This window comes from Haemaphysalis longicornis, unplaced genomic scaffold (genome assembly GCF_048455015.1).
Source record: "Haemaphysalis longicornis isolate Haplotype H1 unplaced genomic scaffold, Haemaphysalis longicornis Haplotype H1 scaffold_9, whole genome shotgun sequence".
In the NCBI taxonomy this organism is placed as follows: domain Eukaryota; kingdom Metazoa; phylum Arthropoda; class Arachnida; order Ixodida; family Ixodidae; genus Haemaphysalis; species Haemaphysalis longicornis.
The window spans coordinates 15,514,763-15,542,105 of NW_027526460.1; the positions used below are offsets into that span (position 1 = coordinate 15,514,763).

Sequence of the window (27,343 nt, forward strand, 5' to 3'; positions counted from 1 at the left end):
CCAATCTGAGACGGACACGTATCCTAGCTATAAGCATTGCACCTATCAAACTCCTTCCCATAGTGCCTTGAGCTGACCCAAAGTCCTTTGAATATTTTTGGTTCGGCCACAAGCCCCAGGGTAGTATGCATTGGTTGTCCACAACTAATCTTAATGGCAGGCGAACACCTTCTGTTCATTGCCGTAGAGTATTTGCCGGGTGCAGCCTAGCGCATACATATATTACGTCTGGTTTCTTCCTCGTCGTCATTTTCCGCCTTCGTAGCTTTTATGAAAACGATGTTTTTACTTACGTTTTTCTAGTTTCTGGCAACTATATGCTGAAGGGCTGGCTAACAACTTAGACGCTTAGCGCAACTTTCAATTTTTTGACACCTAATTTTAAGGCTTAGACTGGGCTTATCGAATTGAGTTCCTGAAACATATCTATAGGTGGCCCGGGAACAGGCCCACTCGTCGCAGCCAAATCGTCATAGGAAAACTGGCACTAGGTGAACTGGTCAAAGCGGGCGTCTGGTTGTAGGTGATCCCGTACTAGGGGAAGTGGTAGCACCGACCTCCTTGTTCTTGGAAATTTAGTTTCGCAGTTCCATTTCCGGCAGATTTTGAAAAGGGAGGGAGGGGGGGAGTTGGGTGGCTTCAATCTGAAAAAAATGATTCCAGGTTGGCCTCTTCGTAGTTCGTGGGTTGGCTTCTCCTTTTGTTTGTTTGCAAGTGGTGGTTGAAATTGGCTGTTTAGTTGTAACACAAGTTTTGCTTTCTTTTTCTTATTTTTCTTCCCCTTGAAAAAAATATTTGTCACACTTTGGGGGAAGGGGCTCGACAATTTGGTCCGATCTTCACTTTCGCTGTTTTTTTTATTGCAACCTGTTTTCCCGGAAAACATTTTTCTTAATTTTTACGTTATCTGTTGCAGGTTCTTCAGACAGCATGGCCGGATCTAGCAAAAATACACCTTCAGCGTTTGAAGCACTTGCTAATCGAGCTTCAGGAAAAGATACATTCATGTTTTCGAGCGTTGACACTGCGATTAGCACATGGGAACGCGCACGACCAAAGCGTGGAGGGATATGTGGGACGGGTTTAGGAGCTGAGCTCCACAGCCCTCGAACAGCTAACAACAGCACCATGTCTTGTTTAAAAAGAAAGTGTAAGCAGAAAAATGCTGATTAGCGTTTGCTAACAAACTGAATTACTACAACTGTAAATACGTAGTAGATCACCGTAATAACAAAAATAGCGAAACGAAAGTTACGCAAACGAGCGGCTGAGGTCAATAATCGTTGGTCAGAAGAAATAACAAAAGATCAAAATATTAAAAACAGAAAATGCAAAAAGAAGTCGCAAACACCGACCCAATACAGCGCCGTCCCCCGATTACCTAAAAATAAAACTAAAATTTAAAAATCAGAATGAACAAACAAAAGCTAATATTGGCACCTCACAAGATTATCTCAACAAAGCCCAAAGGAACCAACAAAATACGTCGCCTGGTATGGCGTGTTCTTCCAAGGCTACCAAGGGAACGACAGGTTGGTGAATCAAAGGAGAGGTGTTGAAGAATGTTTACGCATAAGTAGAGAATTATACGAGTTCCTGTTTTTTCACTTGAACGTGATTGAGCAAAAACTTAAATTGCGACAAGATGGGCAAGTGCCCAGTTGCCCTTGGTTAGCAGTTTGCCTATTGCGAGATGGCCTGTGACGACTTGCCCTATTTGACAAGTTCACCTACGACGAGTTGGCTGAGAAGAGTTCACTTGCGACGAGTTCGCCTAGCCCCAACATAGGCACTCACCATGCTTACGCAGCAAAGATGTCTCGCCCGCAAGACTCAAGCGACTCTAATGTTCCTTATCATTCGAGCGCATTAGCTGACTCTCTAGGCAGAAAATCCGGCGTCCTGACCGAGAGGTGCAACACAAAATGGCCGACAGCTGACGATAATAAGAAGAGTAATTGAGTTAAAAAAATCTCCTGCGTACTTAAGTCCGCTTCTCTGCTTTGAAGACAAAAGCACTCGTGCAAGTATCACGTGCTCTGCATTTGGAGCTGGCGCATGAGCAGCGGTATGGCCAACAGAAGCGTCCTCGCTACGCAGCGCAACGTGGTGCAGACCACGAGCGGATGCTGGTTCGAAAGCGTGAGGTAGGACAAAGACGCGTGGCGGCCATGAATGAAAGACGACGGGCGTCGGGAGCCCTACGACCAGAAGCGAGAAGCGGCGCAATTCGGGTAGATGAAGCGCTGATGCACGGTGGTTGGTTCGGTGTCGTGCGGCAAATCCTCAACGTTCCTGTGGACGTGGACCACGTGGTTACGACCCTTCCGCTAGACGTTTCCGACGACACGCCAATCTGCGCCCACCACGAAGACATGAAAGTGATGTAGTCGTTGTAGAAGCACAAGTGTGCAGCGTCGCTTCACGTCGATTCCCACCTACGCATGCCACCAGCCAATTTTTTCCCCCTATTTGCAGCGGCGGCCATTTTCTGTGCCGGACAACATCAACAACGCCCATTTTAGCACCAAGGTGTTTTATACTTGGGTACACAAACCTCACCGACGTCATATCCGTCACGGAAATGACATCACCAGAAAAAGTCCAGTGGCGCGGCGGCGCCAGGCTTCGAGCCCGCGATCACTCTGGCCGCAACGCGAGGTGTGAAATGCTCTACTAACTGAGCCATGAGGTTATGCCCGAGTAGCTGTACGAAGGCGCCTTATGTCCTTCCTTCCAACTTGCCCATTCAGATGGTGCTGCCATCTAGGAGAGGTGAAGCGAAGTAGTGCTGCATGACGTGAATGAGCGCCCATAGTTGGCGCCTCGATAGGGCAGCGTATAGCAGCGGAAGCTGCTGGGTTTATCCGCCCGCCACCTATGTGGAACGCTGCTCAGCTTCCGGAACGCCGCCGCCGCGTTCCAGCAGGACGTCGCTCGCCAAGCACAACCACAAGACTGCTGCCGATCCGCAAATCATGCTCCTTTCGCTCTGACTTCACCAAATGATTCGCTGACAACCCGTTCGGTTTCGTTCGCACGGTTTGCGAGCGCCCGGGGTTGCAATCGGATTTACGCAATGCTCCGGCGCGTGTAATCTGTTGTCTAATGTAGATGCGTGTAATGGTGCCATACCGGCTAAATATAAATACCGGTGTGCAAGTTCATATCGATGCACAATAAACATTCAAATGCTCCTCTGAAGGCACATTTCACTATCGTGTTTTACCGATTCCTATGACAGAATGATCAGCCACATTTTTCCTACAATGGGGTGCTTAAAGCTTTTGCCTTAACGGTTGCTTGACTCATAGTCTGATGCGATAAATATTTATTAAAACGAGCAAGGAACTGCTGTTAGCGAAGCACTAACATCAGCGTCATCATGAGGGATCTACGGAAACCTGCAACTGTGCGGCACTGCCCCGACAGACGGCGAACGGCGACGCGAATGAGGATATTTTCCATCCTGACATTGGGCCTAGCGTGGCGTTGTGCATGCCTGCGGATATATCGGCGATGCTTTGCAATCTTACATGGAGTACTTACGGGAGGTACGCGTACGAAGATTTAAAGAATCTATGTTTGCATGTGTGTGTAACGTGTGAGTGTGTGCGTGGGTACAACGAGCGGGTATTTTTATGTGTGAGTTTATAAAAATGCCTAATTTCGGGAGAATTTACGCTCTGGAGTGACGTTGTGGAGGTCTAGAAGCGAATTTATATCACCTAAGGTCCACTAAAGTACGTCAAAATCTGCACACACGGGCGTTTTCTTTTTTCGCCTCGTCTGAAAAATAGCCTCCCCGGCTGGGATAGCATCCGCATTCTCAGCAGCACACGCCTGAGCCACTGAGCTACGACAGCGGGTCACCTGAGGCAAATTATTACTATCGATTGGACAGGGTTAGCCATCGAGGTAGATGACGTTTTGATTAATAGATCTGCTCCGTGACATTGCGCGTCATCATGCGTGGGTGAAATGCCTAAAGGGACCCTGCAACACTTTCGATAAGTGCTTTCACTCTTTCCTGCGCGTCTGGAACCACTGCGAAAGCTATAGTTTTCGCAAGCACGGAGCGGAACTGCGTGCTTTGCTCGTCGCACCAGATAAGCCTTCCCTTTCTGCTTCGTTTCTGTGGCTTTTTTTTTTAAGTTGCTATCGAAAAGCCTTCATTGCTGCAGCTGAAGAAAAACCGGCCAACAACCGCTGTATGGCCTTAGTGAGATAATTCGAGTCGTCGAAGAACGTCAAGACCGCGAAAGAGAGCAAAATATTTTGAGCGAGTTTACAAGTTACGTGATGGGCATAGAGTAGTAATCTTTGGCTAAGGTACTTTGCGACCCCCTAATATAAATATTGGGTGTGTTGGGTGACTACGTTCTGCGAGCATCTAAGATTTAAAAAAAAAAGTTCAAAGTGTTGCAGGCTCCCTTTAATTCCTGTCGTACTCCGGTGCTTGTTGTTCGTCATATTTACTTTATCACATTCAGAGTGCTTATTCACGTGCATATCGGCTGAGCAGAACGAGGAAACTATTTTATAGAGTTCGGGTGTTTTGTTTTTGTTTTTAAACCTTGACAGACAGACGCATACACAGGCGTGTGCCCAAGCACGCAAGAACCCGCAAGCCAACGAACGAATGAGCAAACACGCAAATACACACGCACCCCCTGCATATCTACAAAGCATATTTAGCCTCTTCTAAAGTTTTTTTTTTTTTTTTAAGGAATCGTGTCTTTTAATGTTCGTTACAAAATACTGTACAGTAACCTACGCAGAACCACCTCTCTACCTGATTCCTTCGTTGGCTTTCGGCTGAAAAAGCTGGGGTTGTTTACATGTCCGGGCCGCAGAATACTTGGCGACCACTCCGACGATAACCTTCAAGTAAATCGCTGGCAGAAAAGGAGTTTCCGCTTGCGCGTTGAAACCGCAGAAGGTCGCCGCGTCGTGGTGGCGACCTAACGACTCGAACGCGTCTCCGAAGCCGCACTCTTTCCCCCAAGCCGGTCGCGAATGCGGGGGATGCGGTGTTTACATTCGGTTATTCGTTGTGCGAGATTCGCGAGGCCGTTCCGCCAAGGCCGGACAAAAGTATTGTTCTCAAACACGGCCCACCTCATTGTTTTTGGCTTCTATCAGCTGGAGAAGTGATTGTAAGTTTTTATTAGGCGTAGGAAACACCTTGAAGAAGTGGCTAAGAGGAGGGGGTAAATCTGTATTCTACCTTTCCCGCTGGGGAGTTGTGCGACTACTTCGACGCAAGCTGAAAGCGGTATTTTGAGTGTTTGGCCGAATACTGTTTCGTTAAGCCTGGAGGCTGTGATTTCATCACGCCCTGTTTTTGCATTTGTTGTGAGACGTTTTCGTTGCTGCAACTGAAACGAAACTTTCAAATAGGAGGGGTCACGCAGTTCAGCCCGAAATGAAGCCCTTCATGCGGCGAAAAATTGTAGTAATTTTCGGTGCCCATAGGAAAAGGGAAAGCAGTTTCATTGAGTGTTTGAGGTCCTCGGGAGTGAACTGCTTCTGCTTATTTTACTAAACACCTGTTGTGTGCGGGAACACTTCTGATAAAATCGCAAAAGTTACTGCGAGCAGTGCTAAAGCAATGGTAAAGCAGAAAGTGTGTTCTCAGCGATGATGTGGCCCAAGCAAGCCATTTTACCTTATTACGGGACTCGACGGGCGAAAATATCGACGTCAATGTGCGTACTTGCACGCCATGAAAGCATCCACTTTTCTCGTCGACGCGTTTCTTCTGCGGGACGCAGGCAGAATGCTGATTTATAGATTTATGTAGAATGTCTTTCGCTCAGTTGTTGTTGGACAGCAATCAGTCCTTCCACAACACGCTTGTGACTGGAGTAATGAGAGTGTGGAGTGGGCTACGGCCTATAGTACATAATGTAGAGTGCATGCGGTGTGTACCGTTGGAGAATACGGCACACTACGAGAAAGCCAACATGCCAAAATGAGGTAGAGCGTGCAGAATGGAAGAATCGCGTGCATGAGGGAGGGAAAGGAGAGGGAGAATGCCAAAGACGAGGGAGGGCAGCAATATCGACAGTTAAACAAGGTGACACGACGTCTCGCTGAAGGTTGGCGAACAGAAAGTAGTGCGACACAAGTGAAGGACGCAGTTACGCAGTGAGGAAGGGAGTGAGTTGAGTTAGTCTAGACGGGTGGCATGCCACCACCGTACACTCTTAACAAAAAAAGCTTGTAAAAGGGCCGTAATGGATGTGTTTACTAACTCCTTATGAACTTTACTACCCCGCAGAACGGTATGTATCCCTGCACTAAGTATTGATCTTAATTAGAACGCGGCATTAGAATTAGAACGCGTGTATTAATTAGAACCCGAGATTACTTCCAGCCACACATCCTTTGGTCAATGTACGACGCATTTATCCATAGTCATCTCACTTACTGTTTGTCGTCATGGGGCAATACATACTTCACCCATTTGTCGTGTCTACAACATCTATAAGATAAAGCGGTTCGCGTGTTAACTTCCAGCCCCTTCAGGGCCTCAGTTAAAACCATTTATGATAGCCTGAAGGTCCTACCTCTTACGTGTTTATTGATTGATTGATTGATTGATTGATTGATTGATTGATTGATTGATTGATTGATTGATTGATTGACTGATTGACTGATTGTGGGGTTTAACGCTTCGACGCAGCGCAAGCGATGAGGCGCGCTGTAGTGGAGGGCTCCGGATTAATTTTGATCACCTGGTGATCTTTAACGTGCGCTGAAATCTCGTACACTCGGGCGTTTTTGCTTTTCGCCTCGATCAGAAAAGCGGCCGCCGCGGCCGGGAAACGAACCCACGACCGCGTGCACCTCTTACGTGTTCACTGCAGGAAACATTAGGTATGCTAATGCACCGTGCTCGCCAAAATAGTGTCCCCGTTTGCGCTTTCGCCACATCTTACCTTTCTAATACAAATGTTACCCGGTTTGCTAAACGGTATAACTTATTACCGCGGAAAGCTAACTACAAGTACGGTAAGCAAACTGTCCTTTTTTCAGTAAGAGCACTGTGAAATTTATCGATTAAATCATCGCTATCTCAACATAGATTTTCCAAGAGTTTGAAAGCATACCTACTCGAAATGTACCTAAGTAATTCTTGAAAACTTTTTTTTCTGTGTAATTTTGATCCTTTGATTATATACTTTTTACGCATTGAACTTCTGATTTTTGGCTCTTTTTAAACTGATTGCTTACAATTTTATGGGTGTCGTACTATGTCCTGATCCTGATTTGTTAATGTACCCAATCTGTGTAGGCATTTTCATTGGCAATCCTTGATTATTGGTTTAGTATTGTATACATTCTCATTCTGGTGCCTCAAACTCGCGCAAAGATATATACTGTTATTATAAAAAATAATGAACTTTTCCTCGCCTGACCCTGACATGATAATGGTTTTAATTACCTTGTGTGTATTTCGTTCTGCCGTTATAATAACTTTGTCTTGAGCATTTAGAGTCAGGAGGTCCCCCTGACAATTTTTACTTCGGGACCTCCATCTGTACTAAAATATAAAAATGAAAAATGAAATGCTATCGTTGCTAGTCTAGACCGTGCACTACGCAACTGCTCCTTGTTTGATATTGACATTAATTGATACTAACATAATTATATGATTCACTCAACATAATAACTACAGCACTTTTCCCATCCCGTCACAATCAATTTTTTTTGGAAATACACATGCTGACTTGTATATGCTCACATTAAAATGCATCATTCCAAAATTATCGCTAAAATATTTGATTTGTGTGACGATCCCACCGACTCTATCATACGGCTTTCCGCTGCTGGCTATACAAGCAAGAGCGGGTGTATCCCGCGCATTCCATGCGTTTTCTCACTCAGGTTATTTGTGGCCTAGAGCTGCCTTCCACTTCGAGGACAGCTTGGGGGACCGCTTACGGAGCACTCTAATTAGACGTTTAAAGGAAGTAGACTGGGAATGGCGCAGCGGTAACCAATGCCGACGACAACCTCGTAGCAGGCATGTTGCGAAACGCAAGCCACAGGTTTCGTAAACCAATATTTGCGTTAATTACATAAACATTACGTGATTTAAAAAAAGTAAACCAAAGCACCTGCACCACTAGTAGACGATGGGCCCCGTGCACTGCAGTTTCACGTAAACACGTAGCGCCACCTGGGAGAGGTGGTGGCGTTTTTCCAGAAGAATAAAATACGCATATACAGCAAATTGCTACGGAGCTCAATTACAACACCAACCGGGAAATTGGTACGCAACACATCACTTCGTTTTGTTACGTTCACATTTGTTATTTCAATATCCTTTTTCTTACCAGTTGTGTGGTAATGCATGATAAAACATTTTAGAAAGCGCCACTTCTCTAATACAAGCAGACGACAGTACAGGGATGAGCTTCTTGCGACGCCTACGTCCAAAGAGCACATTGTCCGCGAGAAGAAATAAAGAAAAAACAGAACCATAGTTGCATTTGCGCATCTTCACGCTACTTGGCGTGCGACCACTGTGAAAAAATGCCTTGTCGGCAAAATATTAACATAGCCGTAAAACGAAAACACAAGGAACGAAAATGTTTACGCTACGCAGCTGCACAACAGTAAACAGGTGAACACACGCCAGCCACAATTGGGAAACTCGTAATTACAGCTTTATTGAAATGCCTCTCAAATACCTCAAACCTGTGGTCCTGCACAATTTGTAGTTTGCGTTTCCGCCACAGTAGCTCCAAGGAGACAAGTTGAAGAGGAGCTTCTTGCGCGAAATATTTTTGCTGACTCTAAAAAATCGCGGGAGTATTTGAAGAGACCAACAGTAAGTGTATTCTTGTAAGCGTTGGCGCTCTCCCCTCGAAAGCTGCAGGGAGTTGGATGCAATGGTCGCTCCCCATGAGGAGGAAGAGCAAAACTGAGCGCGTACTCTTCTCGCGTGGGGCGGAGTGCGGCCCCAGTTCCGCTCCTCCACCAGTGAAGAGTCTCCCTCTCTCCGTATCGTCTCCCTTTCTCCAGGAGGAGGAGTAAATTGCAATTTTATTCTTGTTCAGTGCGGGAGTAAGCATGGAGATGCACTCCTGCCATTTACGCACCCCAATTCATTAGCGGTGTTTTATTTGCATACGTGTATATTATATAATGCAGTTGTGTAAAAAGCTCCCGATTACTTCCGCCGCACATTCTAATTGTGCAAGCATATGAATTCGTGTAACGACTGCACCCAGCGTTCAGTGACATGAATGGAGCATGCTTGACAAAACTAAAATAACGCATGCCTCGTTTGTTTTTTGTTTGTGTTTTCTCTGCCAGGGGTTCGTATATCGACAATTAAAAAGTTGGCTGGCCATGCATCATAAAAGGTGCGCACCGGTTTCAGTGGAGCTGCCGGCAATTTCGACTCAGGTTGCGCGCGTCACCGTGCATGCCAAACATCCGCGCGTACGGAGAAAACCAACACTGGCGGTGTACGCACCAAGACCGGGCGGGCGTCTGACTGATTGTGCGGGACCATGATGTCCCGCCAACGAGGAACACAGGGCTACGTTTTGTAAACAATGTGCTACGCGCGAGGTGGACTTTCAAACAGTCGCTTCATGCAACATGGGAAGTTGGAGCTGCCCTTATCGTCATACTTGCTTCGGCATAGTACACCGTGCTCGCTAACTGCTTGCATGCCTGTGCGTCAGCGCTAGATCACGAACCCGCGAGCAAGCCTCATGTTCTTGCGTGTGTGCGTGAAACTAGTTTTAAAGCGAAGCTATTACGTTTTTGAAGCTATTAAACAAGTTTCAAAGCGAAGCCTATTAGGAACACCGTGTGACACTTAACATGCTCCCGAAGTTGTACTTACAGGACCGTGTCTCACTAAAGATGTCTACAGCGACAGCGCTGAATAGTTTTAAAGCGAAGCTTTTAACCTCTACTTCCCAAGGGTTATTTCGCGACAGTTGGTGTCAACAGAAAACTCTCGCGAACAAATAAAAAGTTACTGGCCCCGCCAGGACCCGAAACTGGAACGAATACAGAAACGGAGTGAGAGCCCGTTGTCTTACCGATTGAGCTACAAGCCCCGCGGAGACCGGAGACGCAGAAAGTGCACTCACAGAGCACATCTGCGGGATTACCTTCTACGTTCTCGCTCATTTGGATTGGAAAAAAAAAACTTTTATTGGGCCGGTGGTTAAAGCCTTACACTAAGACTTCAGACTTGGCTGGAGTCTCCCTCGCCGACTGCCTCATGATAGCGTCACGCCACTTCTCGCGCGCGGCGCGCTCCACCCACGGCACGTGTAGCGGCCGTGTAGCGGCCGCGTGCGCGCCTTGTGCATGCGCTAGGAGTTAGTAAAAATTAAAGGAAGATCGAACCAATGCATGACATCTCACTCCTCCACCGTCTCTGCCGCCGGTCTGGTCGCTTCTGACAGTAGCGGCAGAGACGGAAGAGAAGGGATATGGTCCAACACCGGGTTTGAGGTACCTTTAATTTTATAAAAAAAGTTTCCACTGATGTGCTTCACCAGTACAACTCAACCAACCACCATTCGTGGATCGTGCTATGAGCAAAGAATATCTCTTTGAGGTAATAAAGGGTGTAATTAAGTGAATTTCACTTGTCTCTGGTTTCACTCTCTGTAGAGCCACGTGTGTGAATTCAAGTGACATCGCATGGGTGATCATTGTGGGTGTCGTTTACAGCTTCGCTTTTCAACCATATTCACAGGGTGGATTGGCACGCTTTTTTTCGGACGAACATTACATACGTGGTGGCACGGAGACCGATATCGGCACTACGTGCACTGTGTAGCGATGCGCGCGCAATCGGCCGGAGTGCATTAGCGGTCTTCGTGCCTTATACTTGGGATCTTTCGCTACTATGACGGCCTTGGATTTATCTAGCCAGTAGTTAACCTCATCTTCTTTAATTATGCATTTAACGACGCAGAGTCTCTCTGTAACTTCGATCCGCGTAAGCGGCCTTATACTTGGGATCTTTCGCTACAATGACGACCTTGGATTTATCTACCGGATGAAGAAACGCTGTCGGCAAGTAGAGGTAAGCCAAGTTAACCTCGCCTTCTTGAATTATGCATTTAACGAAGCAGGGTGGCTCTCTAACTTCGGTCCGCGTAAGCGGTTAATCCTAACGTTTTCGTGAATAATTTTGAACGTTACGGAGATTGGAATGGCGGCTTTTGTACCCATGTGCAAACAGAATCAATTCTTGCACCATTTCAGTCTCTTTGTTTCGTGACGTTTTGGTATCCCAGCCTGATGTTTTTGCTTGCTAGCTGAATGTTTTCGCAGTTAAGAAGCACTGTCGCGCGAATAGTGGCAGCGCTATCCTGTACTTTTAGCTCGGCGGCTAAGTTTAGAGTGGCTTCCCTGCAGTGGCTGTGGCTACCTGCACGGCTCCAAAGAATTGTGTACAATAGGTTCAGTGACAGGAGCGCGTGTAACGCGTGGCAGCCAATAAAATTACAATGATTTTAGCGATCGCCGCGCGTACAGCAGCAGATTGAAATGCGGTCCAGACAGGTTTCTTGCGTTTTGATTGAGGGCGCGATGGGCGGAAACGGGACTTTTCGGGGCGTACGCCCCGCATTGTTGAGGGGTAACTACATGCGTCTACGACGACGAGCGACGCGAGAAACTTCACTCAATGCGTACAGCAAATAGGTATTGCGGGCTACACAGACAAGCGAACACGTTTTTACACCGGCCGTCACCGTAGCGGGATTTTTCCCGGCAAAAGAAGCCCACAATCAAGCGGCAGAGACGACGACGGAGGGCATTGGCGGCAGTGCATTAATTTTTTCCGCTTGTCGCTGTTGCCCACACTACCTATTTGTTGTAGTCATACAGCTACGCCTTTCGCGTCGCTTGTCGCCGTAGCTGCATGTGGTTGCCCCTTTAATGTTCGAGCGTTCTGATTGTTCAATAACGAGCCTATATGGTGTCATCAAATGTTGACTGTCAACTGTTGACAGTTGACAGGGAAATGTACAGTTGCGCGAAGTGATGGTCTACTCACGTGTTCATTCCAAGGGGGTGTGCGGAGAGGGATACAGGGAAAGAGTAAAGGCACGTGCATAAGACAATGATACAAGGAGGGTGGCTGCATCCAAGGCCACTGCGCATTCTTATCTAGACTGGTGACTACGCCAAGTAGCGTTGCATTCCAATACGGATTCGTTGTGTACTCTTGGCGCAAAAGCTAAGCTATCACCCAACAAACTTCATTTAACGTTGTTAAACCTCTTCAATTTTTTTTGTTCATTGTAGAACTTATCTTTGCTGTCCCATTCCTTCGGCACAAATAGGAACCAGGTGAAGACGCTACTTGCCCGTGCCCGAAGATGTTTTTTGAGAGAGTCCCGAGGCGTCAGACGGAGTAGCCGTCGCATTCGAGACACTTCACCTCACAGCCTTGGACATCGTGGATGGGTTCCCATTGTTGCTGTCTGTGTTTTGGCCGTTCAGTGTGTAATACGTACGAAAGGCGAAACGCACCTTCTTGGTTCTGGAGGCGTTACTTCGGAGGCGTTACCCAGTGCCCTGGTCCGTATACAGTTCTAAAGGCTGCCACCAACATTATGAAGCAGTAAGTTTGAGCGTGTTTGTTTTTAATACTGAGTTCTTCCTTCTTGAAATCTTACTAATGCAACCGGCATTTTAGAACCACCACATCTAAAAAAATCAGTGGGAAGGTTTCATGCTGTTTCCCATTGTCCCACCAACATATATCTATTGCAGTTTTTGTGTCAGTGTCTTTCTATCTTATTTGTGTTGATGGCATATTTTATTACGTTAATAGTATTCCAAGCCGCATTGTTTTTAGTCCCAGATTTTCGTTTTCCAAAATTTATTTGTAAATGTTTTTTTAATGTGCCAATTAATCCACAGCCCCCAGTCTCTAGTGGCTGCGAAGCAATTGACCACGGCGGCGGTCAGACCTGTGACGCAGCAGAGGGTGCTAAGAATCCCTGGAGCCGGGGAGGCCGCCATAAGAATCTGAATCAGGCAACGTTTAACACTAGAACTTTGCTATTCACCAATAGACCATATTTACACGATCAATCAGGTGATTGAGAAGTGCGCGGAGTATACTCAGCCTCTATATATAGCCTTCATAGATTATGAGAAAGCATTCGACTCGGTCGAAACCTCCGCAGTCATTCAGACATTACAGAACCAGGTTCTAGACAAGCATTATATAAGAATACTAGAGGATATCTACAATGGGTCCACAGCTACCATCATCCTCCATAGGGAGAGCAGTAAAGTACCTATAAGAAAGGGCGTCATACAAGGAGACACCATCTCTCCAATGTTATTCACAGCATGTTTGCAAGAAGTCTTCAGAACATTGGATTGGGAACAGGTGGGAGTAAGGGTTAATGGAGAATACATCAGTAACCTCAAATTTGCTGAAGAAATTGCCTTGCTAAGTAACTCGGGGGACGAATTGCAAAGCATGCTTACAGCACTGGACAAACAGAGTATAACCGTGGGCCTGAAAATTAATCTGCAGGAAACTAAAGTAATGATCAATAACCTCGGGACCGCACAGCGGTTTGAGCTAGGTGGCGATACCGTGGAAGTGGTAAGCGAATATATCTATTTAGGCCAAGTTGTGACCCCGGATCCCAACCATGAGGCAGAAATAATCAGATGGATAAGAATGGGGTGGAGTGCATTCGGTAGGCATTCTCAGATAATGAATGAAATGAATGACAGCTTACCATCGTCCCTGAAGAAGAAAGTGCATGACAGCTGCATCTCACCGGTGCTCACCTACGGGGCAGAAACTTGGAGGCTCACTAAGAGGGTTCAAACTAAATTGAGGACGACTCAGCGAGCAATGGAACGGAAGATGATAGGTGTAACATTTAGGGACAAGAAGAGAGCGGAGTGGGTAAGGGAACAAACGCGTGTTAAAACATATTAGCAGAAATTAAGAAGAAGAAATGGACGTGGGAAGGGCATGTAATTCGAAGGCAAGATAACCGTTGGTCATTAAGGGCAACAGATTGGATCCCTAGAGAAGGCAAGCCTGGCAGGGGGCGCCAGAAAGTTAGATGGGCGGATGAGATCAAGAAGTTTACGGGGATAAATTGGTCGCAGTTAGCACAAGACCGGGATAATTGGAGAAGAATAGGAGAAGCCTATGCTCTGCAGTTTGCGTAGATAGGCTGGTGATGATGACGTTGATGATGATGAAATAGTAGCTGGCTTTATAGACTGTGCGAATCACTCACTAATGTACAGAATACCATTGTTTTAATGTAATACTGTTAACTATTCTCCCACTGCCGCATTTCTACTGCAGGTTTCATGCTTATGTCTGTACCTTTTTATTTGTAGGTGTTAATGTCATTTTTAGTGTTCTAATTTAATGTTTGTAGTTTCAGTGTTTCCAGTTGCTTTGCTGAATTTTTATTTGTGAAATTTTCTCGAATGCGTCCTAAATATGAGCTTGGTCTTCTTCTGTGTCGAACAAGTAGGAACCGTTTTTATTGGTGTGATATTTTAATTCCAAATGAATTCCTTTTTGTGTGAAAGTACAGAACGAACCAATTTTTATGCGATATCTTCTTGGAAAATAAAGTCTGAGTTCGTTTATCGTTATTTTTTATGTTTTAAATTCACTTTATCTTTGCTGCTTGTTTGTAACTGTTTACGGTACCGTCGTGGGGAGGGTAGGAGTGGTACCAAGCAGAGCGGGAATAGCAGAACGCTCTTGGGGCGTAACGGGTCGCTTTCCTAGAGAAAGTAGTAGTACCCTTCTGCAGCATCCGGCAACGCCGCAGCCAAGAGATCTATTCACTCTTAAAAGGAGTGACAGATCGCTGCCTTGGAGATGGTATTGTAATTCTCATACAGGGTTCAGGTACTCCGCCTCGAAGGGAGCAAGAAACTCCCACGAGGAGTATTCCGCCTCACGTTTTGGCGGCTACGTGCCACTACCGGGAAGAGTAGCCCAATGCTTCAAAAGGAAAATATAGGACAACAGTTTTTACTGCTAGAGTGGCCAGCACTCCTCGACTTAGAGTGCAGATAACATTTGTGTAACTGCATTCAACTGCATTAAATAATAAAGAATTCGAATTCAAATTCAACTACGTATGTTATCGCGTAGTTACACGAACAATCGCGTACAACTCTGTCAACTTTGAAACGGTCTCGATCATTCCAAATGGCTTTTTTTTTCATCGGCACACCATTACTAGGGGAACCTGTCGTGAAAAATCATAGGCACCGTTGCGCGCTCTGCCATGTTCATGCCCGTGGTTATATGTCGAGTAATAGAAGGGTGAACAACAAGTTAAATAAACATATAGAGGCTGTCGTGAAAGCTTCCTTACGCGCATCTACGTCCAACAATATTCGAATGTTAGGTACGCGCTTACAAACATACGAACGGGTGTGAAAAAAGGCATGAAGCGACATTTGAGCCTATCCAATGAATACTCATCACAGTTTCAGCAGTTTCAAGTAAAGCTTTGTAGAGCGATTCTATTTTAAAAAAAAATTGCCTGAATTTTCGGTTCTTGAAGACGTATATCCTGGGTGTCGCATCACACGAAAATTTCGCCTCATTTCCACACACACAACGGAGATCAAACAACTTCCTGGCGCGGACAAGGCACAGTGGAGTTTACACGGGAGACATTCGATTCTACAAGCACTGTGAAGTCGCGTCGCCGATCTTCTCCTCACAATAAGCTGTCCACCAACTGCTGTGTTATGCCAAATGCCCTGCCCTGGATTTAAAGCTCAATAAATCAAATCCGCAAAAGTAACTAAAGCTTTGCCCTCGCCGTTGGAACGTTATGCCATTATTTCATGCTCTTTGGCGACCAGCGGTACAACAAAAGTTTGGCCATTTGTGGAGCGACCGTGCCTTCTCTCACACATACATTACTGCTTGAAGGAGGCGATGCACACGCACACTCCTGCACTCATCTCGTTCTCCTCGTACGTGAGATTGCGGGTTTTCGTATCTTATGTTTATCTTTCCTTTGGGCGGCGCCACTGGTGCTCAGTTGAAGCCGTTGCGAAGTGACAGTGTGTCCAGGCAGCGCGGAGACAGTCCCGCGCTTGTATACAACTGGTTTATTGTGATGAATCGCTTTCCTGTCGCCCTTGCGAACCATTTTCTGTTTATTAAAGTACCGTTTGGCTGTTTGTAGCTCACTGTAACAGAATAGCGGCCATTTGTCCGTTGTAGTGTTGAGGATGGTACAGCGTTGAATACGATGCTTCCGGACGTCCCCTGCTCGCGGAATTCAGAAGTCATGCCTTCGTTGTCCGCGAGATGGCGCTGAACACAGCACATCAGTTATGGTTAAGGAAGACTAGAAGGCTAACGATGAAATACGGAAAGAGCAGTGGAGAATCCAAAACAGCCAAGGTAACCAAAAAAGAGGCAAGACAGATAGAAATTGATAAACGAAGAGAAAAAAATGGAAGCTGAAACGTCGTTAGAGATGTACAGGGTGGAGAAATCGGACTTCAGAAAGGAAAATTTCTACGATAATTCCCAGGGCAGTGCTTTGCTTTTTGAGGCTAGAGCAGGTTGTTTGCGAACTAAGAGCTTTGTGGGAAAGTAGTCACAAAATGATGGGGTATGCGTGGTCTGCGGAAAAGAAACAGAAACAATGCGGCACATAGTGTTAGAATGCGAGGGTATCCATCCAAATCTACACGAGGGAAATGTTCGGCTTCCAGAAGCCCTAGGACTTAAAGGTAGCACAGAGGAAGTTAACCTCAAGGCTGTCGAGGCGACGAAAAGATTAGAATGCTGGTGGACGAAAAGCAGAGAGGGGAATATTGCCTAGGGCAGTTACCACCTGTAACAGGAAAAAAAAAAGTATTTTGTGCCTAATAAACTTTTGTGCCTGCCCTAAGCATAGCTAGTATTAAACCAACAGTATGAAACATAAGTATATTAGTCCTTTTGGGTAAGATGACACGTCATCGCCCCGCTACAAAGGAAAAACCAATAGCAATCATCATCATCATCATCATCAGTGGCGCCACCATATCAGCGCAAGAAGCGCATACGGAATATTGCAATAAAATAACATGTTGGTTTTCAACAACACTAATACGCAGAAAAGGTGGCGCTGGCGTCACTTGATAGCTTGGACAGGAAAGTAGCCTGCATCGTTTCTGCCTTCGACGCTGTCTCGTCGAATTACAACGGGGCTTAAGAGCCGTTTCAAGGGTAAAGTGGAATACACCCTAAGTGTGATATGTGCGTGCTCAATGTGTCTCTATGTCGGGCTGGGCGCTCAGCCGATCCACGTTGTCACGCGAAGCTGCACTGCCCACACCCTCACTTTAGTGTGTTCACGAGCCCACCCTTTTTTCGTCCTTACACCGTTTTTTTTAAAGACGTTAGTCTTCCTTGGACTACTTAGAGAAATTTTGATCTGTCTGTATGTCTGCCTGTTCGGGGCGGGGTAAAAAGAATTTACACATAAAGAGAATAAATTATAAACCACATATCAGCGCGCAGCGACTAGTGGTAACAGCGCTGCCCTAGAAAGCTAAAAAACCCAATCAGTTTCCAAGTACTCCGGGGAGTCAACACTTTGCACGACAAATGTCTATGGTGGTGAAACAAGCTACTCCGAAATAAATCCATAAATGTTCACATGTGTTCACAAAAAGAGTTCAGAGACTCGTTGAAAGTCAATACGGCACATTAGTGATGCTCAGGATCCTGGCCACTATGAAACGCGTGGACCAGCGTAACAGGAATGCTTCTTCGCCTAGAACTGCCAACTCATTTTTCAAGTGACTCATAAGGATTCACCGCTCACGCCACAGCAGTGGAAACATCGCCTGTTGCGGTCGGGCTCGAAGACACGCGGCACCACGATTTCGCCACAACACAAAAGCCCCAGCATTCATCAGGAAGTTCACCAACACGTCATTTGAACGTGTGCTCATTCTAAGTGTAAGACCAAACAACCTGCTTAGCACAGTCCAAAACGTTACCGCTACAAGACACTGAGACAGGCGTGTTCCAATGTTTTAGTGTGCCCGCAGTGTGGGCACCGTGAGGAACGCACAATGCCGAATCTCGCCAGGCGGTCACACGTCGGAAGAACTTCCCAGCCACGCAACCATCTGAAATCCCGAACATCAGACGGAAGTGCCGCCGATGTCAGCTGATGCCAACAGATTCCGCGTGATCTTGCTATCTGTTGATTATCTAACTGGTTATTGCCAATTTTTCGCACAGTTCGCTTGCTGTAATTTCCCTAAAATTTAGGCTTGGTAAGGTAGACTGGACGTTTTTCAGTGTTTTGACAACATAGACATAAAATGGCGGTGACTGCTCGGCAGAGGGACCGGCAATGCGTTCGTCATAAAACATTGAGCGGGAAGTTCCTAGAAAGTACTGCAGCAGCGCCTTCCCTGGTTACTCAGTTGAGTTCACAATGTCGAACACTGCGCGTACGGCCAGCACGCTACACATGGTTTGCAATCAAGGCAGACTGAAACCACCCATTGACTTCGGCAGTCTCAGCAGCGCACGCGACACTGTTTCTGTCTTGGCCACCCAAAAGAACGACCCCAAACTTCGTGGCGAGCTGACGGGGGAAATGGCGCGGTGGTTTCGCTACGCGTGCTACATAAAAAAGCGCCGTCGTGACGGACGACTTAATTATGTAGGTGCGCTCTGCGAAGGAAAGTCTGAACTTCGACACTACCGCAAGACGCTGCTCCGCTGTCACGAGGAGGCGCTTCCACGTACTACGCGCCACTTCACCCGACGAATGGAAAACCACACCACGTACTCTAACACCCATAAACCATTCTATGTCGCCCGCTGGGCCAGACGCAAATGTACCGAAGCGCACCGCCATACTTTTGCCCCTGTTCGGTCGAGCTCCAGACAGCTCACCGTACTCGTAAAATAGCCGCATAACAGGCTTGGTATCTGTCCACGTCCCGAATGAACAGGGACGCATCGTCCGCATACGCAGACACCTTGACTTGGCCCATGCCTGGCAACGGGAAGCCGCGGATGGCGGTGTTTGCATCTTATACGGCGTCTGTAACTCTATTCAGCCACCAGGCCAAAGTGCAACAGAAGCTGCGCAATTATCTTGTATGCCCACAGCCAAATCTAAACGTATAAGTCCGGTGTCAATGTTCATACTTGTCAACATTGTTGAACAAAAACAAGATATTACTCAAAATATATGACAGAAAATCAATACATAAGCGATATTTGCAGTGTTCTTTTATTAAAATATTTTGGATGCTTTGTTTTTGTGATAGCAATTGATATACTGCATCAACTGAAGAAAACCATCGCCTGCTTTGGCCCGCGCTACTATAGCCCCTGGCGGCATTTACGAAATCAAATGGCAGTAGCATAGAAAGGTTCCACTAGATGGGATCCACGTTCCGCTTGGAACGCTCGTGGAGTAGGTCAACATGTTTCTATAAACGTCGTAGTAGGGTGCCTCGATTCACGCGCGTCTCCGCCGTATGGCAGAGCTGGCATCGTTCCCGTCTTGGAGCAGTGGAATGCGGTAAATCTAAATTGACCTGAGCGAACCTCTAGCCTGTTATCTTGGAAGCAAAGAGGCGGGAGAGGAACAGCATGAGGGGCAAGCGGGAAAGAGAAGGGAGGCATTTACTTTTGCATTGAAACGAGCAGATACGCGGCCATTTTTAAAATAACTTTTAAAGTATGTGCTATGGGACAATATTTTCGCACCATTTTCGGCCAGAAAGTGTTTAAAATGTTTAGTGTCTACACACTAGATTAAGGTCCGCTCTTTACTAGGTGATGCATGACCATTTAGTAAAAGCATGTAGCTAAGGGGAATGTTAATCACTAGGACATTCTTGCTGAAGGTAATGGCGCTTACTACCTGCTTCAGTTAATAAACTAGTTAGTGCTACATTTACGACCTCCAGTTACTAGTACCTAGTGCATGCTGTGACGAGTAACTGGTTAGTGTTCTGTTAGTAAATGCAACCACAATTTTTTAAGAGTGTACTCCTTATTCATTCATCCCGCCCCGGAAAATGTGCCCACCATGTGGATTATATGTTGACATTGATGTGCAACAACGCAGCCAATATATTAGAAGGATAAAGCAGGCAAGGTGATATACAACCCTAGACCTGAGCGACTCAAAAACACCGGACGGGATGGAAAAGCCCACTGGACGCTGATGTTCTGCAATTCACCTTTTCCCGCGTTCTAAGGTCGTTTAAGCGCAAAACACTGTGCATAAAGCAACTGCCTAAAACCCCGTACCTTACACGATTATTCAAGCTGTGTGTATGCTACGGTAACTGCTCCCTTTACTGTTCCCAACTTGGCTTCGGCGCATGTGCGCAGCGAAGTTTTGTTGTTGACTGGCATAACGCTGCAGTGTGCAATCCACTTTAAATCAGCCATTAACCTAACTGCAGACGTATTGAGCCTTTTACATAAACCAGGATGTAATCGAACATTTTTGGCATTTGACGAACACTGCATCATTGCGAATGAAAACAAAAACTTCTCTTTCCATATGAGTTCGACTTGTATAAATATTTAGCTCAACTCAAATAAGCACTGGTATTTTTTTATACTACCAATGCCTGGCAAAGCTCCCTTCCAAACAAGGTTTGCTAATGATATGGCATTGACGCTCACGCATTCAGGTGCTTGTTTTAGGCAGGAACTTTTTATTGACTTTTACTACATGTTTCCTCTCTGCCATTATCAGCTTTTAAAATCCCGCTAGGATGCTAAATACCTGGTATAATAGCATGAGTACACGAGCCCCCGGCATTCTACCGTAAGGAAAATAAATGAACGATATACGGCCGTGTTCTTTAACGTATAATTTTTATCCTCGAAAACAGCTAAACCAAATCACAACCGTTCGTAACCACAGAATGAACTCGCACTACGTTCGAAATGTTTGTAATGCACCAGTTCGTTCGTTGAAAAGTGCGGTGTCAATTAGGCCTGCTTGCTGTGGCATATGAAAGTGTTGACGTTACAACCATTCAGTGAACTTTCTAGAGTACGCTTGTCGTCCAAAAATGGCACCGTGTTATTGTACGGCGGGAAATAATGCAAAGAAAACTGTACTGAACAATTATGCGGAATGATAATTATAAGTGACCTGATTTATTTCCAGCATCTACGTCACCGTCAGAACGAATATGGTAATGGGAATCAACGATTTTCAAACTTTTTCTTAAATTGCAGCAGAACAAAACTGTCAAAAAGAGTAAGTGCGTGAGTGAGCGCGTGGGTGCGTACGTGCGTGCGCGCGCCTGCGCTATGAGACAGCACGTGGCCATAGTTCTTGCGAGCACTCGTATTCTTGCTCGCAGATGACGAAATGGCTCTCAAACAGCGCTTCAAGTTTCCGCTGTATTAAAACAGGTATATATTGAATTTATTTCGCTCGCGATTTAAGGACTGCCTAAGCAAAGGTTGCAGAGTGTTGTTCCAGCTCGTCTTGAACTAACACTTATGTTTTCATGTGAGAAAAAAGCTGGCTAGTCCGTGGTCTGCGAAAAGAGTGCCTGCGCGAGCTAACAAGGACGGCTGGGGAGAGCTTCCAAATTTCTTAGAGACCTGGCCATACGCACATACGCTACCCGTGATAAACAACGTACTGATCCTTTCAATAATTACGTGGACTTCGTCTGTATGGACTTATGCAACTAAACTTTGCAAAGACAACCTTGTCAATCGATCAGATTTAAAGGAAAATCAGATTTAGGATGAATTTTTCTTCAACTGCGACGTTTCTGACAAAGCTGTACAGCTTTCCTTTGTAGCAGTACGGCTGCATTAAGGTGGTTGTCAAACGTTCCTTCGCATAGCCTTGTTAACAAGTCTGAATTCCTGGTTAGGAAAAGCAAGAGGACGTGATCCTTTTTGACGGGATGTGAGGGTAGTTGTTTTTTGATCACGGGTCGCTTGTATGCTTATGAGATTGTTGCAGTGTTAAACTGCCGATGATCCCTAACCATATCATACGAGGTGACAGCGCGAAAGCGTTTATTTTGGTAAGGTTCGTCGACAGATGTTCGTCCAATTGACGCTAAACCTAAAACCCCGACCCTAGGACTCACTGCAAGGCGAGAGTGTGCTCCCTTTGTAGTCGCTACGTCGGTGGCCGCGTGTTGTGTGGTGTTAGACTGAAAGCGCCTCTACGCCACGTCTCGCAAGGTCATTCATCGCGTCGCGACGTCCTTGAGGTGCCGGATCACAGGTGTGGCAGGTGTGACATCATGCCACGTCACGTGATACGCTCCGGAAAGGCGGCGCAGCTGCGCTCGCCCTGAGCGTCGCCCTGAGGTACTACGTGGATAGGCGATAATTTAACGGCTGCTTCGCCGGCGCATGATCGCTCAGTGTTCCCATCAATGGCGCGTCGACTGGGCCGTCTGTGTGCGCGCAAGCGACGGGCTGAATCCATTCAAAACCAAGCCAAACTGACCGCTTTCTAGGGATACATAGGTCTACAGTGTTAAACCTGACCAATTTTTTTTCTGAGGCGCGTGTTGTGGAACATGTCGCAGCCAATAGGCGCCTTTCGATGCACGCTTTTTTTGTGTGCTTTATTTATTATGCAAGCGCTATGCAACGTGCCGCAGCCAATGGATACTGAACACGCGCCAGAGTGCTTCTGCGGCGCTGTGGCTGGTGTTGATATTTTGTGGAGTCCTTTTGCGGATGCCAGCCAGTCGTGCACATTGGCAAACTTAGCGTGAAACGCGAAATGAAACGCTTTCGCGTTAAGACGGAACTTCTGTGCTCGCCCTGCTACCTCCCTTCCTGTCCTAGTTCGCTGGCGCATGATCTGCTTCCCAACTTGTGCTCACCCCGCTGCTTGTAGGGAAACAACAAAGCGTAAAATATTTCGTTAGCTTCCCGAAGACTCACCTCCTTGTTCTTTTACTGGTCGAGTTCGCTCTCAGATCTGATATCGGCGACACCGGTAACTAATCTCCGCAGTCGGCGGCTTATGTACTTATCTCCGGTGCTCCAATTTTACTTGTAACGAAAAGAAGGGCGAGCGGCTTTACGCAAGTGCGGTGTGTTGCTCAAGAACTTGGTCGGAAGTGCGCGGAGGCTATGCGTATCACGAAAGAGCTGTGTTTTGAGCTCGCAGCCTGAGGGGTTACCGCGGGCCTTGCACTTTCTCCCAACGGGCTCACAGGTAACGCGCCAGAAAATGAACCTGCTTAGCAAGTTCGCTTGAGTCCTGGCAGTGGCACCCAGATTTACTTCTCCGTAGACGCGGCGTGAGTTTAAATAAGGCGCATACGCCAAAATAGAACACAGTCCTGTCAGTAAAAAGATCGAAATGCATCAACTGCAGTGTATGTCAGAGAAGAGGTTCTTGCTATGTTTCTTGTGGATTCTGGGCCCGCTTTTGCTCGATGTAGCGGATCGTTGCTCGATGTAGCAGTTTGTTCGCATCTGCCACTTCGCGCACATGCACTTTGTTTGCATCTTCGTATCTGCCACTTGCACGGTATGCCCTCTTCACGTCAAGAAAGGTCCACCAGGCCGGTTCGTGCACCTACCTGCTTTATGAAGTACACCGTACCGTGGATGGACCCCGTGGTGAGAACGGCCACGGCTTTCAACAGCGGTGGGTCGGCGGTCGGGTACAGGGCGGTACACTGGATCGCCCACAACACCGACACCAACAGCAACGACGGGAGGAGCGGGTACTGCATGGCGCGCGACGATCTCGCAGCTGTGCTTGTGCCGCTCCACTGGCGGGGCTCTCGTACGCACGCAGCGATCGGAAACTGGAGAGCAGGAGTCACCGCGGGCGAAGCCGAGCCAAAGAGACCTGTTTCGCACAGCTATCGCTTGCCGACTGGGTCGCCGCCTCGCCGTCGCGCCTATCGGCGCTTCCTGCCGTCTCGCCGAATGTGCGTATGTTTGTGCGCGCGCGCAATGCGTTGGCAGCGCTGTGGGAGCACCCTAGCCGACGCCAAGGCATACAAACCCGCTGGCCATCGTGTCGTCTTAGCGGAAGGACGAGATCAGGTGGCACAGCGCTGATGCACACCACCCACTTGCGCCGCTGCCAAGATGCATACGTCTACGCTCGTTCATGGTCGAGACGGATTGGAGTGACATAAAGGAAATCGCTGCGTGCACATGCGCGCTGTCTCATGAGTCATGGCAGCCACGGGGATGTCATGCATACAGACAACGGCGCTTGCGCTGTTCCAGGCCGAGGTGGGCTTACAATAGAGAGTTTTAGCTGACCGTTTCTGACGGCCCGCTCCGCTCAGATAGCTAGCGGGAGCGCCATTGCGCATGCGTGGCGCGCGAGGCCGCTAGCGGTGATACCGGAGCAGGGCCCCGCTCCGCTAATCGGGGCCTCTTAGCGGACCGTCGCGGCAGCTTTCGTTACCGTGCTGAATATCAACATGTCTGCCCTGCGATGCGAGCGCGCTCCCGCGAACTCCGTTTCTCTAGTTGAAAGGCGAGCGAAGAAATCGCGAAAGCTCTTCTGAATAGGCCATGGTGCCACACTCCTCAACCAGCTTTAGTACGGAAGCGAAAAACGCCGATCGAAGCGCGGGGCTGCTTCTATGCAGCGCCGAGAAAGACAGCCTTGTCTTGTCTATTCCAAAGTTTATCGGCTTATTAAAAAACTTTAGAACCATTATAACGTGTAAGTGACTACATTGTATTAAAAAGGTGAAATAAGGCACTAAATACGGTAGTTTACATTACTTGAGCGACCGAATTCCAATTCGTATCTTTAAGTTTGCTATGACGTTTTGGTTGGCACAGGCACAGGGCACGACCAGTGACGCGAATCATTCCCCGTCGAGGGAGGTACGGTTGTCGCTTAGCTAAAAGCCTTTCTGCCGCTGACGCTCCGGTTGCGCTGAGCGGGCCGCCGATAGCGGAGCGGACAGTCGAAAACGCTGAGCTAAAACTCTCTAATAATCAGGTCACTAATGCGGTGTCTTTGCAGCTAGCTCTTTTGTTGGCATGCCACGCATGCAATAGGAATTCTCTCCGCTCCCACTGCCTCAAATATTAGAGGAGGACTTCACTGAGGTAAAGAGCTGGCAGTTATGCAAGATCCCTTTGTCCAGGACTCCGTAGAGTCTACTCGTCATCTTCGGCCTTCCGGTGAGACATTGATGCTCATTCGGGTCACAGCTGGAAAGTTTACTGTCCCACGCACGACTGGGGATTGGTTAGGACTAGGTTGTTTTGACACTCCAAGACCATGTGACAATGTATTGGAAGACAATCCCAGTGACTATTTCCATTTCACGCTGACTTCAAGGTACGCATTGAAGGCCTAATGATTTTAGAGTTGTAGAGGCAAGCTGCAGATTGCAGCTAAAGAGTTTTGAAATATTTAACGGCTTTCTTGCCACCCACAATACATGCTAGTGTCAACACCAAATAGATATTTATAATTAATTTCACAAACTAGGTGCAGCGCTGTGGAGGCTACATTGTTGTCACCAGTCCCCAAATTGAGCTCGCCAAACTCACCGTGAAGGGGTCCTTGAAAGGACATTTCCTTCTACCTTTTGGGCAGGTGGAACCGCAGGCCCCGGCGCCTTTTGTCGCTTCCTTCACGGCGAGTTAGGTGTCCTCAGTAGGGGGACGGTTGACAACAATGTAGTTGCCACAGCGCTGCACGTAGCTTGTGGAGTAAACTATGCTGAATGCTGAATGTATTTGTGTTGCTTAATGCGCGCATCTGTTTTAGAGGCACAGGAGGTCGAGTGTGGGCAAAGGTGGGAGGGGCCATGGACACGTTCCTCCTGTCTTTAATCGTCACGTCACCCGGATACGTACAGGTCCTAATTAAATGGGGAGTCGGACGGACAGGGAGATTGTTTTGTTTGTTTATTTAAGTACCAGTAATATCTCAATTACCCCATGTACAGAAAACATAAAATAAAATCGATCTATTGCTGCTTAAGGCTGGATGATCTTGTGATTCAAGTGGTATTTGCGCTGCCCAAACGTCCTTCAGTGTTAAGTCGATACAAAAATCGAATCCTTCCCGGATGACTAGTGAAGCTCGTATTACATACGCAGTATTGGTCCGTTTCTCCTCCGCCTCCGGTAAAGGGGGATGGTGATGATGGTTGGCGTTGTTCATGCTAGCCCTGTGCTGCTTTATGATGCGGCGCTGAGGCTGGCATGACGAAAACGACCAGTTGTGATGGTAACGAAAACCCTTGACTTTACAATTTTTACATAGGAAGGATGTAGTTACAAGGAGGATACTGAGCCCGTTGTATTTACAATTTTTACGTAGTAAGCTTGTATTTACAAGGAGGATACTGAGCCCGTTGTATTTACAATTTTAAAGCAAAGCTTTTTACCTCTACCCCCCAAGCCAAGGGTTCTTCGCGACCGTTGGTGTCAACAGAAAACTCCCGCGAACAAGTAAAAGAAGTTACTCGCACCGCCAGGATTCGAACCTGAAACTAATAGAGGAACGGAGCTAGAGCCCGTTGTCTTACCGATTGAGCTACGAGCCCGCGCAGAGACGGGGAAGACAAGCGGCGCACTCACTCAGCACGTTTGCGGGTTTACCCTCTGTGTTCTTGCTGAATGCCATGTGGTGGCGTCACGTTACCTCCCGAGCCGCTGTGCGCGCCGCGCATGGCGCGTGCGGCAGCCGTGCGAGTGCCTTGCGTATGCACTAGGAGTTACAAAAATTAAAGGAAGCTCACACCAACGCATGACATCTCACTTCCAGTACGCCAATAGTAAAGCCTGTGGCCTCCAATGTTCACCTCAAAAATTAGAGTTCCTTGTCGTCCACCCCCATGCCAAACGACACTTCAAGGAAGACGTTCAAATATTTCTTGATGGCCAGGCCATCACCCCAAGCCCCAGCATCAAGATCCTGGGCATACATCTCCAGACCACACCAAAAGTGACATATCCTTGCAGCGCCTCAAACACAGCAGCAATCAAAGCATACACATGATCAGGCGAGTTGCCACCAAGAAGCGAGGCGCAAGGGAGGCGATACCCTTCGATTAATTCAAGATGTTGTCCTCTCGAGAATCACTTACGTCACCCCTTATCTTCTCGGCAAGGAGGACATAAAGATGCTTGATATAATGATTACAAAGGCGGTTGAGCAGGCCATTGGTCTTACCATGAGTGCGTCCATGAGCGCTGCTTAGGACGGGGCTCCTCAACAAGGTGGAAGAGCTTATAGAGGGCCATCTTTCTAACCAGAAGCTCCGATTGAGCAGAACTGCAGTGGTTCACCGCATCCTTCACGCGATTGACTGGGCAGCA

At 47.2% G+C, this 27,343-nt stretch overlaps 1 protein-coding gene and 1 long non-coding RNA gene across 10 annotated transcripts in view; one reads left to right on the forward strand and one right to left on the reverse strand.

Moving 5' to 3' along the window:
* Positions 1–23,913, reverse strand: part of LOC144152816 (superoxide dismutase [Cu-Zn]-like) — a 43,977-nt gene extending 20,064 nt beyond the window's left edge. Inside the window, exon 1 of the mRNA XM_077684286.1 lies at positions 23,608–23,913. Coding sequence (XP_077540412.1) covers positions 23,608–23,763 — 156 coding nt within the window. The 5' untranslated portion in view covers positions 23,764–23,913. The remainder of the gene's footprint in view (positions 1–23,607) is intronic.
* The window catches only part of LOC144153074 (uncharacterized), a 621,787-nt gene that overhangs the window by 96,802 nt on the left and 497,642 nt on the right, over positions 1–27,343 (forward strand). The gene's annotated exons all lie outside the window — the stretch shown is intronic.